Raw genomic sequence first — 15481 nt, 5'->3', positions numbered from 1 at the left:
TGGTAACCTGGAGCCTTTGATAGCCCTTAGAGATGACCTCAGCTCCTGAAGGCAAGACGTGTACAGCACATTGATAAAGTGGCATTTCCTGCTTCATGGGTGTGTCCGTGAGCTGTGTACACCTGTGACAGCAGGCCTTCTGGTCCAGCCCTGGAATGTTGGAGGCGCTGACATCACCCCTGGGCTATCCTGAGGGCCTGTGGAGGTGCTAGCTCTGGAGACAGGTAGCTCACCCTAACCTCTGCTTCCCCCAAGGGCTACAGGCAGAAGGACTACTTCATGGCCACACAGGGGCCCCTGGCTCACACAGTCGAGGACTTCTGGAGGATGGTGTGGGAGTGGAAGTCACACACAATCGTCATGCTGACTGAGGTGCAGGAGAGGGAGCAGGTGAGCAGGCCGTCTGTGCACAGGGTGGATGTGAAGGAGTTAGCGAACGATATGTTGCCTCAGCAGTGTGGGGCCTGAGAACACAGGGGTGAGATCAAGCCAGGAGGGCTGAGGGAGGGAGGAAGAGAGGGAGAGACAAAGGGAAGGAGGGAGAGATAAAGGGAAGAAGAAAGGGAGGGAGGGATGAACAGATGGAGAGAGGGAGGCTGGGATGATTGAGCTCTTACAAGGCAAATAGCCGTGGCCTTGCTTTCTTTACACTTGCCTTGATGTTCCACTGTTTTTTTTAAATGTCAAGGTCACAGCCTATACATGCAAAAGGCATTTACTTACTGTTTGCAAGACATAAAGGCAGACATTGATCTATGCCCCTGGCTGTTGTCCTAATGAAGTTAGATGACTTTGGCATTTCTTTTTTCCTAGAGATCCATGTGTGGCCTGATGTCACAACCCCCCCACCAAAATACGCTTTATTAGTATTGAGCATCTCTCTAAGTGCTACCCCAAGATATGGCCATAACCCTGAATCTGTGTTTCGATTTCTTTGCTTTAAAAAAATAAACCTGGAGCTGGAGAGATGGCTTTTTGGTTGAGCATTAGCAGCTCTTTTAGAGGTCCAGAGTTCATTTCCCAGCAACCACAAGATGGCTCTCAGCCATCTATAATGGGATCTGATGCCCTCTTCTGGCCTGCAGGTGTATATGTAGATAGAGTATCATATACATAAAATAAATCTTTTTAAAAATGTAAACCAACTAACCAACCAACAAACTTTACCAAGCTTCACCCAGAAAGCACCCCATCTTTTTTTAAGGGAACAGTTGCTAGGGTTTAATGTGTTCATAGTGTGGGGCAAACATATCTTCTGTCAAACTCCAGGTCATGGTCACCACCTCAAAAAGAAACCCAGTTCCTCCTCCCTCTCCATCCCAGCACCAGACGACCCCTGCTCAGTTCCCTGATTCTGTTGAATTGCTTTGGTGAACACTGCTCTAAATGCAGCCACACAGTATGTGCTGTTTCAGGAGTGACTCGAAATTTGCCATCATGTTGTCAAGGCTCATTCATTTGTCGCATAAATCTGGAAGGCTGAACTTCATTCTTTTTTAACTTCATTCGTAACATAGATAAACAATGTATCTTGTTCATATCTCCCCAATTCCCCTCCCTCTTCATCTCTCTTCGCTCAGATATCCCCATCATGTCCCGCTGCTCCTCTCTTTTCCCTTTTCTTGTAACCCCCTGAGTCCCGATTAATTCTGCCTTTTAGAATGTGGACTGGTTTTGTTAGCTCGCTTTTGAGTGGGTCTTGAGCGAGCTAACGAAAGGAATGGAAGCGTTTCATGCGCTCCCCCCTCCCCACCTTCTGGCTCCTAAATTCTGTCCGCCTCCGCTTCTGTGGCGTTCCTTCCCTGAGCCTTGGTGAGGCCCGGATGGGGCAGGGTTGATACAGGTGTCCCATGTAAGGCTGAGCACTCAGTGCAGACTTCTTCTTTATTGACAATATTCTGTCATGTGAATGGCTATGCAGCTTGTGTTTCCCCGTTCACCAGCTGACGGACAATTGTGCTGTTTCCACTGTGGGGCTGTTGGAATCCTGCTGCTGTGGATGTTTCTGATCAAGTTTTTGAGCAGGTGTAACTTTTGTGTTTCTCATCTACACACCTGTGAGCAAAATCACCTCCTTACACTGTAACTCCGTATCATAAACTTTCATCTGATACTTTCAAGATTTTTTTTTTAAAATTATGTGCTCAGGAGGCGAGTGAAGGTGGGGGGTGCTTATGAGTGCAGGAACTCACAAAGACCAGAAGTGAGAGTCAGATCCCCTAGAGCTGGAGTTATAGATAACAGCAGAGTTGCTTGATTAGGGGTTTGAGAACCTTCTGGTCCTCTGAAAAAAAAAAAAACAGTGCCTGCTCTTTGCCTTTGCCCCATCCTCATTTACACCCCCATCTCAGTGTTCAAAGGCCCTGTTTGTCCACAATCTTGACAACACTGTGTTTTGTCTCTTGACTAAAGCTATCCTAGTGGATATAGTATTTGTTTTGTTGCGGGTGGGGTGGGGGGTTGAATCTACTGGACATGGTAGCAATACCTGTAATCCCAGCACTTGAGAAGTGGCAGCAGGAGGATTAGACAGTCGCTTTTATCCTCTGCTATAGATAAATTCAAGTATAGGCAATAAACCCAGGTGGGGGGGACACTTTTAAATCATATATATTCATGCCTAAAGAAACAGTTACTTTATTCTGTTTGTATTGCAACTTTGTATAAAGAATTCCATTGTGTGTAGTCTTCTGATATTTTTTTAAAATATTTATTTATTTATTATGTATGCAATATTCCATCTGTGTGTATACCTGAAGGCCAGAAGAGGGCGCCAGACCTCTTTACAGATGGTTGTGAGCCACCATGTGGTTGATGGGAATTGAACTCAGGACCTTTGGAAGAGCAGGCAATGCTCTTAACCACTGAGCCATTTCTCCAGCCCCCATGATATTTGATTTTTCTAGATTGAATAGAGATTTTGTTATTTTTCTGCCCTTATGTCTGCTGCTATGACCCAGCCACTATTTCCTTGTATTCTGCTACAAAAAAAAAAAAAAAAAAAAATCACATTCTGCATCCACTTCTTCAGTCCTTACATCCTTGACAGTGGGACCAATTTCATCCTGTTGCTTGATGAACAGTGATGACATTCATCTTGTTACCAGTGGTTAGCAGGAGTCGGGTAGACAAAACGTCAGATTGCAGATTGTCCAAGAGTGAGAATTCACTTGCTGTCCGAAGTGTTTTTTAAAGTGACTATCAGGGGCTGGAGACATGGCTCAGTGGTTAAGAGCATTGCCTGCTCCTCCGAAGGTCCTGAGTTCAATTCCCGGCAACCACATGGTGGCTCACAACCATCTGTAATGAGGTCTGGTGCCCTCTTCTGGCCTGCAGACATACACACAGACAGAATATTGTATACATAATAAATAAATAAATAAATATTTTTAAAAAATAATAAAATAAAGTGAATATCAGCGAGGAATAAGATGAATTCATTGGTCTGCCTCGTGTTCTGAGAGTGCCTGGAGTCCTCAGGCACCCTGTGCTTTGCTAAGTAAATGTTAATTTAGCTTTTCGTGGTTTTGACTGGCATCTCTCATTCCTATAAGATAGAACATCACCTTACATATCTATGATTGTCTTCTTTCTTGTATAAAATGCTTCCCCTTACTTTTACCTCTATTATTATTATTATTATTATTATTCTCACTGCTGTGACTGTGAAAAAAGCACCTGAAAAAAAAAAAACAGCTTAAGGAAGGAAAAATTTACTTGGGATCATGAATCCAAGGAAAGGCCATCATGGCAGCCAGAGCACAAGGCATCTGTTCACATTGCTTCTGCAGTCAGGAAGCAGACAGATGCATACATGTGATCCCCTCACTTCCTCTTGTCCGTTCATTCTGGTACTCCAGCCCATGGGGCGACGCCACCTATCGTCCAAGTGTGTTTCCCTCTGTCCCTTGAACCTCTCTGGACACAACCCCACCAGAGATTTGGTGTGTCTCCAAGGTGATTCTAAACCCCATCAACATGTCCATCAAGATTAACCATCAAGCATCAAAGCACCTGTTTTCCTAGTGGGCTGTTTGCTTTGTTATTGCTCTAAGAGTTCTTCATATACAGCCGACGCTCATCCTGTGCTGGCTTCAGGTGGTGAGCATCTTTGCTGCCGTCATCAGAGTCCTCTTACTCTTTGTATGATGGGTGTCAACAAAGCAAAGTGAACTTCTTTGGAAGTTGTTGTTTCTGTCTTTTGCCTCAGGGATGGTTCAATCTTTTCTGCCTTCTTATTTAGTGAGACACAAAAAATGTTCTTCAAAGTAAAAGAATATTCCAGGTCAAGTCGAAATGCAGGGTAATGTTGATCGTTTACTGCCCTGATTATAGGAGATGCTTCAGTGTTCATGTCAGCCTTGCACAGTGAGTCTGGGATTTCACCGTCCAGTTCCAGTGTTGTTAGACTTTCTTTGGGACCACCAGCTCCCCAGTAATGACACAGAGACATATTATTAATTATGAAAGCTTGGCCTTGGCTTAGGCTTTGCCCCAACTAGCTCCTATAACTTAAATTAACCTGTTTCTTATCAATCCATGTTCTACCAAGCAGCTCAGTTACCTCTTCTCTATACCATATGTCCACCTTCGTCAGTGTCTCCTAGCGTCTCTCATGTGCCTAGATTTGTCTAGATAGAATTCCCCTTTCCACACGGAAGTCCCACCTATGCTCACCTGCCTAGCTATTGGCCATTCAGCTCTTTATTAAACCAATCACAGTGACACATCACACATGTGAACAAATACTCCACAACATTCCACCCACTGACTAAGTCTTCCGTCCTCTCGTGTATCACAGTTCCGTAGATCAGCGTCTTTCCAGACCTGATCTCTGCTCACGTCAACAGACACTAACGGATTCATATCCATGTTCACATAAGATTTTCTGGTCACATGAAATGGCCCAACATCCATTCTGCACTGTAAGTGGCCACAGCCAAACATCTTATTTTGTCTCCCCTAGGATAAATGCTATCAGTATTGGCCAACGGAGGGCTCGGTGACACATGGCGATATAACTATAGAAATAAAGAGTGACACCCTGTCTGAAGCCATCAGCATACGGGACTTCCTGGTTACTTTTAAACAGGTATTATGGCTGTGATCCCCCAAACTCTAGTGGACCTCAGGAAGCACACCACTCTGTATGTGCTTACTGCTCTATCAGGGCAGACCCTGTACCTGTCACTATCCACCTGTTCCTAAGTCCCAGGGAACCACGAGGGGCCAGTGGAGCATCTGGCAATAGGCATCCTATGAAATTCTGGCTTCTAGGGTCACCTGCCTCTTGCTGAAGGATGAGTCTGATGACAAAGAGGTTAATTTACTGGACCTTCCTATCTCTCACTGCATCTGGGGAGAGTGACCTTAGCTGGGGTTGGAGGAAAGAAAAACCTGAAGGAAGGAGACGGGCCTCTTAGGCCCCTTCCAGAACCTCCCACTGCCCCTGTCCACACTGGACCTTGAACCCTAACCACACAAAGTCCGGGCTGTCTGGCACAGTGAGAGGCAGAGAAGTTCCCAGGCTGCACTCAATTCTGAACTGAGACAATCAGTTCAGGAAAGCTGCACCTGTGCCAATGCTTGTTCCCTCGGGGCCAGCAGGGGGCTGCCCGAGTCGCTGGGCTTACCTCCAGCCCATGATGGGAACCCAGAGCCAAGAAACCTGAGTCTTATCACATTTATTCACTTGGCAAGTGAAGCCACCAAGGCCCCCGAAAGGGCTGGGCAGAGCCTAGTGGGGGTCTAGAAGAGAGCATAGTCATGGCTAGCCAGGACCCTGGACTGCCTAGGTGGGGCTTTGAGACCCAGAAGGACCTGTGGGCAGGCAGGCAGATATCTGGCAGGATGTGGGCCAGTTTTCATCAGATTTCTCCCCCGTCTGTAGCCCCTGGCTCGCCAGGAAGAGCAGGTCCGCATGGTGAGACAGTTCCATTTCCATGGCTGGCCTGAGGTTGGAATCCCAGCTGAGGGCAAAGGCATGATCGACCTCATCGCAGCCGTGCAGAAGCAGCAGCAGCAGACAGGCAACCACCCCATCACCGTGCACTGCAGGTGAGCTGCCCCTCCCCCACGGCGCTCCGTTCTGGCAGGCCAGCCAAAGCAGCCCGAATGTTTCTAGAGACCTACTCTGCCGCTAGGGGCACTGGAGAGTTGCTCGCGGGGGATCGTTTCCCTAGCCTATGTGTCACCTTCCTTTCCTTTCATCCATGCACATGTAACTTCACAGATATGCACAAAAGCCACTTTATTATGCATGCAGAACACATATTCCAGGAGGAGCCAGAATGGGCTCAGGGTACTATGTCTTGTTGAAGTCACACAGACTTCCCAGGAGAAGTCCTCAAATGCCCTTTCCAACTTCAGCTAGCCTGTGGCAACTCTAGCAGGCAGCTCTGGCTCTGGCTGCCCCACCCCTACTGGCCTCCCCAATGTAGATTAATGATAGCACAGGATGGAATATGAAGACCCCATGAACATGAAGTCATATAAATGTAAGCCATGAAGGTCAGAGGTCAAGCCCAGGTGTCATACCTCAGTTGTGAACTACCTTCACTTGGTTTCCTATTTACTGATTAAGCTATGTTGGTTGGCCAGGGAACCCAGGGCATGCTTTTCTCATGGAGTATCTGGGGATTGAACTCAATCAAGTATTATACAGCCAATACTTTTCCGACTGAAGCATCTCCCCAGACCCCAGTCTTGGATCTCCAAAGTAAGACTCTTCCAACGCTCATAATACCCACAATCAGGCTCAAGGGTAGAGACATACTCCTGTTGTCCCTAGAGATGGCAACTAGCCATGCCTATGCCAGCATCATATAAAGAGTGAATGGGTGACAGACCACTAGCTCCCCTACATCCCTGGCTGGGTAGGTCCTGTCAGAACTATGCTACCTGCTGCAGTGATCTTGGCCATACTTGCAAAGCCCTGGCAAGCAGCAGTTTAACTTTGGTGTGTGTGTGTGGAGAGGGTGATTCTCACTAGCTGTTGGAGCTGTGCTTCTTTCATTTCCTGAACATTTGACTCACTTTAGGGCACTCTTAATTTCCACCCATTGCCCTATCCCAGATGTCCAAGGAGCACCTCCCCCACCCCCGTTTAATGAGAGGGATGGATATTCTCCCTGTGTGGATAACCCACCTAGCATATTCCACATCTGGCCAGCAAGTGGCGCTCACACCTCAGTTTTTAGTCCCAGGAGCCTTTCTGGCACTCCCTGAGAAGGAAGTAGAAATGAGTGCCTCTTTGCTCTGCGATGCTGGAGATAAGTTCTGCAAGCCTGGGACAGCAGGTGGCAGCCATGGGGAACCACAACAGTAGGTCCTGAAGGTCAGAGGAAGCTCACATTTGTGGAGATTCCAAGAGGTCCAAGGACAGCCATGCGCTAGCAGAGGCCACTAGAAAAGCTGCCCCCCTTTAGCCTCTCCCAGACCCCTTCTGAAAGGCCTGGCTCATCAGGCCGAGGACCATCAGGGGAGCTCACTATTCCTAGCAGAGAACTTCCTATCATGCCACTCCTGAAACACCACCTTTAGGTGCCAATATTCCAGAATCTAGATACTAGGTACTCCAGAATCCAATACTCCAGAATCTAGGCCTTGGCACTTGCCGGGATCTCTTCTCCTTATACCTAACAGAAAAAGTTTGCATTTCTAATGCATCCTAGGAAATGCTGAGCTGACAGGCAGGCGGGGGACCATACTTTTTGTAAGTACCACTGAAAAGCCTCTATGTTGTCCCCACATACAACATACATATGTTGTAAGTATGTTGACTACTTATCATGCTTAGGAAAGCAAGCAGGGTTCTGTTTGCTGCTTCTTGATGTATTATGTGTATAAGCAATCCTTTAAGCTGCACTCGAGGGGCTTGGGAGATGGCTCAGTCAAGAAAGTGTTTTGCGCCGGGCAGTGGTGGCACACGCCTTTAATCCCAGCACTCAGGAGGCAGAGGCAGGCGGATCTCTGTGAGTTCAAGGCCAGCCTGGTCTACAAGAGCTAGTTCCGGGACAGGCACCAAAGCTACAGAAAAACCCTGTCTCGAAAAACCAAAAAAAAAAAAGTGTTTTGCTGTGCAAGTGTGAGCCTTTACTACATGAAAAGCCTTGTGAGGTGGTGCACATCTGTCCTTCTCAGTGCTAGTGAGGCATAGAGAAGCTCATCCCTGGGAGCCTGGAGACCAGCCAGCCTAGCCATGGCAGTGAGCTCCGGGTTCCGTGTAAGAAGGTGGAAAGCTACAGGGTAAGACGACAAGCATAGTCCTCTGGCCTCTACATGCATGCACACACACATGCATATGCACACACACAAACACACACATGCATATGCACACATAAGCATATGCACACACACAAACATACGCACACACATGCATATGCACACACATAAGCATATGCACACACACAAACATACGCACACACACAATCATATGCACATAAACAACATCAAACATAAAGGTGCAGTCAGATGTGGGCGCCCTTCAATGACTGATGCTTCAGTTCTGCCCTGGCACTCAGGGGTGGGGTGGTGGTGGTAAGTGCCCAGGTCTCTTCCCCATGTGAACTCTTGCTCGCTTTGCCCTCACTCTGTCCATTCCCTCTGCAGTGCCGGAGCAGGGCGGACAGGTACGTTCATAGCACTCAGCAACATTTTGGAGCGAGTGAAAGCCGAGGGACTCCTCGATGTGTTTCAAGCTGTGAAGAGCTTAAGACTTCAGAGACCACACATGGTGCAAACCCTGGTAAGATCCTGAACGATCCGACGTTCCAGGAGAGTCCGGAATTGTTTCATGTATTTGATGTCGGCTTCATTAAAGGAGCGCCTGCTGTAAGGGAGGGGGAGCAGGGTTCATTTCCCAGAGTGCCTGACCCACCTACAGCCTTTTACAGTCAAGCTTCCCGCGGGTCTTAGGAGGGAAGTCTTTCCAACAAGACTCAAGAGGAGGAGCTCATGTGCAAATTTCATTTCCATTTGAAAACACTGTTACAGAGTTCAAAAGCAGTCCTGAAGTTCAAAGCCCCGCAGCTTGTTATTTTCAGTGTTCCGCTCTTGCCTCCAGTCTGTTTGCCTTTGGAAGGTCTCCCTCAACCTCAAGGCCCCTCTGAGGGTCTTGCCTGGGGGAGTCTCCTAACATATTTCGTTTCCTTACCCGGTGCACCCTTCCTGGTGAGAGGGAGAAATTCTGCCCTGGATTCCAAAACCCTTGACGCTGAAGGGGCAAGTGCCATTTTCAAGGCTGCTCTCGGACGGCATTTCCCTGACCTCCTAATTAGGACTTCTCCCCCGCCTGCTCATTCTCTGCATTAACCACTCTTGACAGGCAGCCTGACCATGGGCAAAGACAAGTGTTGTCACGGCGATAATAGAAAGGCCCCACGTGAGCCTAAGACATTTGGTCTTGCAAAGTCTATTGAAATGTATATGAATATAAAACCATGCGATTCATTTTCCTAACAGTTAGAAATTAGGCACTGTGAACTTTATTTTTCAATGTGAAATCTGCGGTAGGTTTTGTTTTCCACTTCAGAAATAGTTTCCATCCAGCTGTGGCGGCATAAACCTATAATCCCAACACTTAGGAGGAAGAGGTAGGAAGATCAAGAGTTTAAGGTTATTCTTTGCTACAGTGTGAGTTCAGGCTAGGCCAAGCATCATGAAACTCTGTCTCAAAACAACAAACATGTAACACACACACACACACTTGCTTTCTGGTCTTGGGGAAGAGGATAAAGCACATGTCTTGAAAGCATAAGAACCTGAGTTTCATTCCCCAGAACCCACAATAAATTTAAAAGAATAAAAAAAAAATGGGCCTGATGGTATATACTTGCCTTTATATCTGGCTGGGAAGTCGAGGCAAGCTTCCTGAGGCCACAGGCAGTCAGCCTAACCTTGACAGTTTCCAGGCCAGTGAGAGACCCTGTCTCAAAACCCAGGTGGACAGCACCTGAAGAAGGACACCTACGGCTAACCTCTGGTCTCCATGTGCAAGCAAACACATGTGTACCTGCACACGCACCAATACACACACAGATGTGCACACATAGTCACGAAATATTTTTCAATGCCAGTATGAAAAGTAGAGATGTTTTCCTAAGGCCTCTCTGAAAATACACTAGAACGAAACTGAAAATTGATGTTTTCCACAGAGAAAAACAGCTTGGTTTAGAAAATGTCTTGTCTCTAAGAACTGCATTATATAACAGAAGCTGATGTGTGGGAAGGAACCACAGACTTTGGGGCATCAACAGACTGACTGACATCTGGGCCTTTAATGCATCTTTTGATTAAATGCATCAAGTATGAGAGAAGCAGCTTATTAATACACTCTTGTTCTCTTTTCAGGAGCAATATGAATTCTGCTACAAAGTGGTACAAGATTTTATTGATATATTTTCTGATTATGCTAATTTCAAATGAAGATTCCTGCCTTAAAATAGTTTTTAATTTAATGGTCAGTATATTTTGTAAAAAGAAATAATGTTAATTTATTTCCTAGTGGACATTAATATCCTTCCTAATTCCTTTGTATATATTTTGTTATGTTCTAAAGGCTATCTGCTGTAAGGTTATTATTAAGTCTTAAATGTCCTTTTTAAAAATGGGAATAATTGTTAAGGTCAAATATACTATCTGGGAAGATATATATTTCTGCTAATATCAGTCAATATCTTAATTCTGTAAGATTCACATCATGCGATGTCACATGTCATGCATCTGTAAATGTAGCTCTTAATATGTCAAATGTGTTTGTGAAAGACACTAAACATGAAGCCCCTTGTGGAGGAAACTGTTAAGGACTCAGAATCAGGACACATTTACTCTCCCTGACAGCTGTTGCAACCATCCAGGGCATCAGGGCGTGACAAACAGTACAGATGTGGGCTTTGGGAAAGTCCAAGGTCTCTCCAGGGCATCGGGGTGTGACAAACAGTACAGATGGGGGCATTGGGACAGTTCTAGGTCTCAGTCCTGTGGCTGATGTTTACATTTGAAAGATCAGAGGAGGAGCCGGCTATGGCAGTGTGTACCTGTGTCTCTAGCACTTGAGGGGCCGAAGCATGAGGACTGCCTTCAGGCCCAGGCTAACCTGGACTCTGTCTCAAAAACATACATTAAAAATAAAATTCAGATCTTGCAACCTACATCTGAGTCTCAGACCCACAAGGGTAGATGGTGGCTTCCCAGTGAATTTTTACAGCCATTTATTTATGAAAGGCTGTGTCTCTGCCACTGGAGACTCAATGAGAAGAGATGCTGGTCCCAGGACATCCCGTCTCACAGGCTTGCAGTATCCCTACACTAGCCCTCAGAGCTGTGTTCCTGAGCAACCATTTGTCCATTTGCCTGCGAGTCTGGCTTAGAATCCAGCCAAGTTCATTCCCAGTGTCCCTTCCACTGGCCCAGCTGCCTGTGCTGACATTAACTGAGCCCACAGGCTCAATGCAAAACTTCTTCCTTTCCTTCCTCATTAAAATGAAGTGTTTTACACACACACACACACACACACACACACACACACACACACACACAGAAACAGTAGGATGACCACAAGCAAGTGTACTGTAAACTTCCTGACAGGCATTTTGGTATATCAGATTTTCTTTGTAAAAAGTTAAGATGCTTTGTAAGAAAAGAAATCTTAAAGTCTAGATTTGTACAGTTTTTTAAACATCCCACTCTTTGGTGTTCAAGAGAGAGAGAATCCTAATTTGAAGTCTAACTTACCTTTGGATGGAAATGCTGCTGAGGCCTCTGAACCCAAGTGGCCGTGATGGGCACCCTGCCAGAGAGAAGTAGGTTAGGGGAAGGAATGGGGGGGAGAAGGGTGAATGTGGAAACACAGACTTCAAGATGATCTTCCTATGGCATTTAGGTGCCCAGCAAATGAGCACAATGTAAAAACAACAACAAAAAAGACATCTGGTCTAACTCACCGAAGGCTTTGAACATATGCAGTTTGGATACTTTTTAAAAGCGATATGAAAATATTAAGGTCTTATTTGCCATCTCCATGGAGGACCGATCATGCCTGCCTATTGCACTGCTTGTACTTGTTTGTGTATAGTGTGTATGGGGACAACCCCAGAATCGGCCACCGCCTCCTACAGGTGAACAAGTCCCCAAGCTTCCCACAGCTCTCAGTTCCATCCAGAGGCACTAGCTGGTGCCCAGCAGACAGGGTGAAACAGACAGTGGCTTCTGTCATCGCCACCAGTTGCACCCAGGACTGGCCCTGGATGGAGCAGGTCCTGCCCTTCTCTGTGCAGCAGTGAAGCACAGGCAGAAAATGGAAGGGGGGGGGGGGGCGCTTTCTGGCCAGTGGTTTCATTTTTTTCATGTTAAACCTCAAGCCCAATGCCTTTCTTTGACTGAAACGGGACAAAGGGCAGCAAGTTTCCACTCTGCACCCCAAGCCAACTGCACCCACGCCAAAGTTCAGTCCTGCGCCTTGGCACCCCAACTTAAGTTACTCAGAATCCCAGGCATCTCTTGTATCAAGAAATGCCTTTAGGGTAGACCTTTTCAGGATATCTAGAAAAATATTCTATTTGTGTGTTTCCCCTCCCCTCAGAGCTGCCCCAGGTTCCCCCGTGGAAGGCCCGCTTGTTTTTAAGCAGCTTGTCTCGTTCCAGAAACAGAAACCACCCTCTTGTGGGCACATTTGCGGCAGCACTTGTATTTCTTTGAAGGGGCAAATCCCTCCAGTCTTTTGTCTAATGCCACAGCCAAATTCAGCTTCCCTAAGACAGAACCTTGGTATGCAAGGGGCATCCTAAGTGGGGCCTCAGCATCTTCGCTGTGTACCTGGCGTGTCCTTCTTTCTTCAGTCAAAGAAGGTCCGATATATTGCAGTGAACAGCCTGGCTCCGACAACAACCTTCTCATTTCTCTGTTGCATGCAGTTATGTTCAAATGCCAAATAGCAATCAGAGCTGAGTGTTCTGATCAGGTGCGTTCTTTGGTCACTGTGTGACTTGCTTTACTCTCTCCACGTGCTAGATGAATGAGGAATACACACCTGTGTTTTCCAAGGTATTTTTTATGTGTTTTTAAAAACTTTTTAAAATGAACCTGATACTTGTGTTTCAGCATTTGGAGACATGGCCATGTTGTTGGGTTTTTCATGTATTTACTGATATATATATTCGTTTGTAACCAAGCCATGTTTAATTTATGTGCAATCTTTCTATGTGTATGCGTCATGGTCGCAACTCTCATATTTTGATTACATTTACCATTTGATCTTGCTCTGATTATAACACCAGTGAATGTCGCTGAATTCTTGGGACATGCAAAATGCAAGATTGAGAACATCCTGATGCAAGAATAAACCTCTGAGAACCAAGCTCTACCTGTGCTGCTTTGGTCACATTTCCGAACTTCGTTCCCCTGCCCAAAGTTCAAGTCCTTTTAGACAAGGCCATGCATGAGGGCTAGGAGTGTAGTTCCGTGGTCAAGAACTTACTTAGCATGTGTGGAGCCCCAAGTTAGAACCCCCGTACCAAAGACAATTTAGAGTCTTACTTAAATGTGTGTGCGTGTGTGCAAGTGCATAAGAACACAGATACATGTACAGGTACACAGTAATGAAAAAGTAACTAATAGAGCAATTGGAACCTGGAACACATTGGCTGTGACAGACCTAACCATGTTGAGTAGGTGCAGACTGTGGAAGCATCTGAAATTTGGGGCTGGAAAAACCATTGAGTGCTCAGCGCTTTAGTGAGGAGCTGTTCTGTGGGAACTTGGACGATAACGCTGAAAGGTGTGAACCATGGAGGCTGGTCTTGCGGAGTTTCAGAGGGAAGCAACGACTGTCAGGCTGCTTGGATGTTTCTGAACTAAGACTGTGGGTTCGAGTGCAGCGCCACCCAAGTGAAACCTTTACTGGGACAGTTGGTGCTGGCTGACTGGGGCTGAGAAATTAGCCGTGATCAAGAGATCAGAACCACTGAGGAGGAATATCCTATTATTCCTAGCCTAGTTTCCTTGTTTGGGACACTGCGGAGCCTAGTGCTGAGCGTTTCAAATTTTCCTGCCTTCTCCAGGGGAAAACCCCAGGACACAGCTTGGCGATATAGGTCCTGTGAAAACGATTCTAATGAACTTGACTGCAAGCGCTAGCCAGGGGCCACAGCAGCTACGAGTAGTGTTTTGTTCAGTTAATCCTCCTGACTGCCCTGAGCTGGAGCACTGAGAACACATTCGATAGACCAGAAAACTGCCTGTCAAACTGTGCCGGGCTTGCCCTAAGTCACACTGCCATGAGCAGGCAAGTCAGATTACACACTATTAAACTAAATCAGTTTTAGTCAAGGGGCTGAAATTTCATTTGGAATGCTGATTCTCACTAGGTGCCTGGCTTCTGCTGCCAACCAAGGATCTGCTCCAACTTTACACAGTGGCTGAAGTGCAGAGGCCTGGAAGTTTTGCTGGAGCTAAGCTCACCATTCCAAGGAACACAGATAAAGTGCAGGGGTGTGTTCGGACAGAGAAGACAGCAGTTGGTTGTGGGAGGGGCAGGAGCAAATGACAGCAAAACAGAAAGAGTCAAAAAAAGTACAATGTCCCTTTCTTGGTAATCTCCCACCATTGGTTTCTGCTGGGAAACTGACCTTGCTAGAGACTGTGGCTAACCACTTGAGGAATGGGTGGGTATTTGTTCTCAACTACAAAATTAGCCAAGAAAACAGGTATTTCTCTCATGTTCCCACCAACGTAAATGAAGGATATGTTCTATGAAATGTGTCTTGAGCAGTGATGTCACCCTGGGATGAGTATTTTAGTTTATTGTGTAGTAGCCACAGGTGTATATATACACACACACACACACACACACACACATGCACTCATCCACCCACACAAGCAGTCAGGTGTGGAGGTCTGAGGTTGGTTTGGCATGGCTTTCTTCTTTTGAAAGATATAGTCTCTTACTGGATCCATTTTGGCTAGGATGGCTGGCTAGCAAGCCCCAGGGATTTACCTGACCCCACATCCCAATGATGTGACCCGTGTCACCATGCCCAGCTCTTACATAGCCAGTGCTTCACTAGGCCATCTCCCAAGTCCTGAATGAGCCTTTCAAACCCAGCACGTGTAGCCCTAAGGCCAAGTCTTTGAGCTCTTGAAATACTAGTTACCTCAGTGAGAAAATGTACTGACATAGCTCAGGCAGAATTTCCTACAACTGAACAGGCTTTTCACCCATCACCATGGGCCACTCAGCCAGCATGCAGGTGACTGAAATTTCCCACATACACATAACATTTCTAATTATACATCAGAACAAGTCAGTCAGTGTTCCTGTTACTTAAAAGACTTTGATTTAAGATTTAAGTCAGTTAGCTGGGCGGTGGTGGCGCACGCCTTTAATCCCAGCACTCGGGAGGCAGAGACAGGCAGATCTCTGTGAGTTCGAGGCCAGTCTGGTCTAGAAGAGCTAGTTCCAGGACAGGAATCAAAAGCTACGGAG

General features: G+C 46.4%; 1 protein-coding gene across 4 annotated transcripts in view; it reads left to right on the top strand.

Moving 5' to 3' along the window:
* Ptpre (protein tyrosine phosphatase receptor type E) overlaps positions 1 to 12310 on the top strand; it is a 142948-nt gene extending 130638 nt beyond the window's left edge. For all 4 annotated transcript variants that reach the window (XM_057777850.1, XM_057777853.1, XM_057777851.1 and 1 more), the window contains 5 exons: positions 256 to 390; positions 4967 to 5092; positions 5891 to 6057; positions 8611 to 8746; positions 10351 to 12310. In XM_057777850.1, the coding sequence (XP_057633833.1) occupies positions 256 to 390; positions 4967 to 5092; positions 5891 to 6057; positions 8611 to 8746; positions 10351 to 10425 (639 nt within the window). In that variant the 3' untranslated portion in view covers positions 10426 to 12310. The remainder of the gene's footprint in view (positions 1 to 255; positions 391 to 4966; positions 5093 to 5890; positions 6058 to 8610; positions 8747 to 10350) is intronic.
* The last annotated feature ends 3171 nt before the right edge of the window (positions 12311 to 15481 follow it).

The sequence above is a fragment of the Chionomys nivalis genome, chromosome 8 (genome assembly GCF_950005125.1).
Source record: "Chionomys nivalis chromosome 8, mChiNiv1.1, whole genome shotgun sequence".
NCBI lineage: Eukaryota > Metazoa > Chordata > Mammalia > Rodentia > Cricetidae > Chionomys > Chionomys nivalis.
Note: the sequence above shows the minus strand (reverse complement) of the source record. Positions and strands in the feature narration are given on the sequence as shown.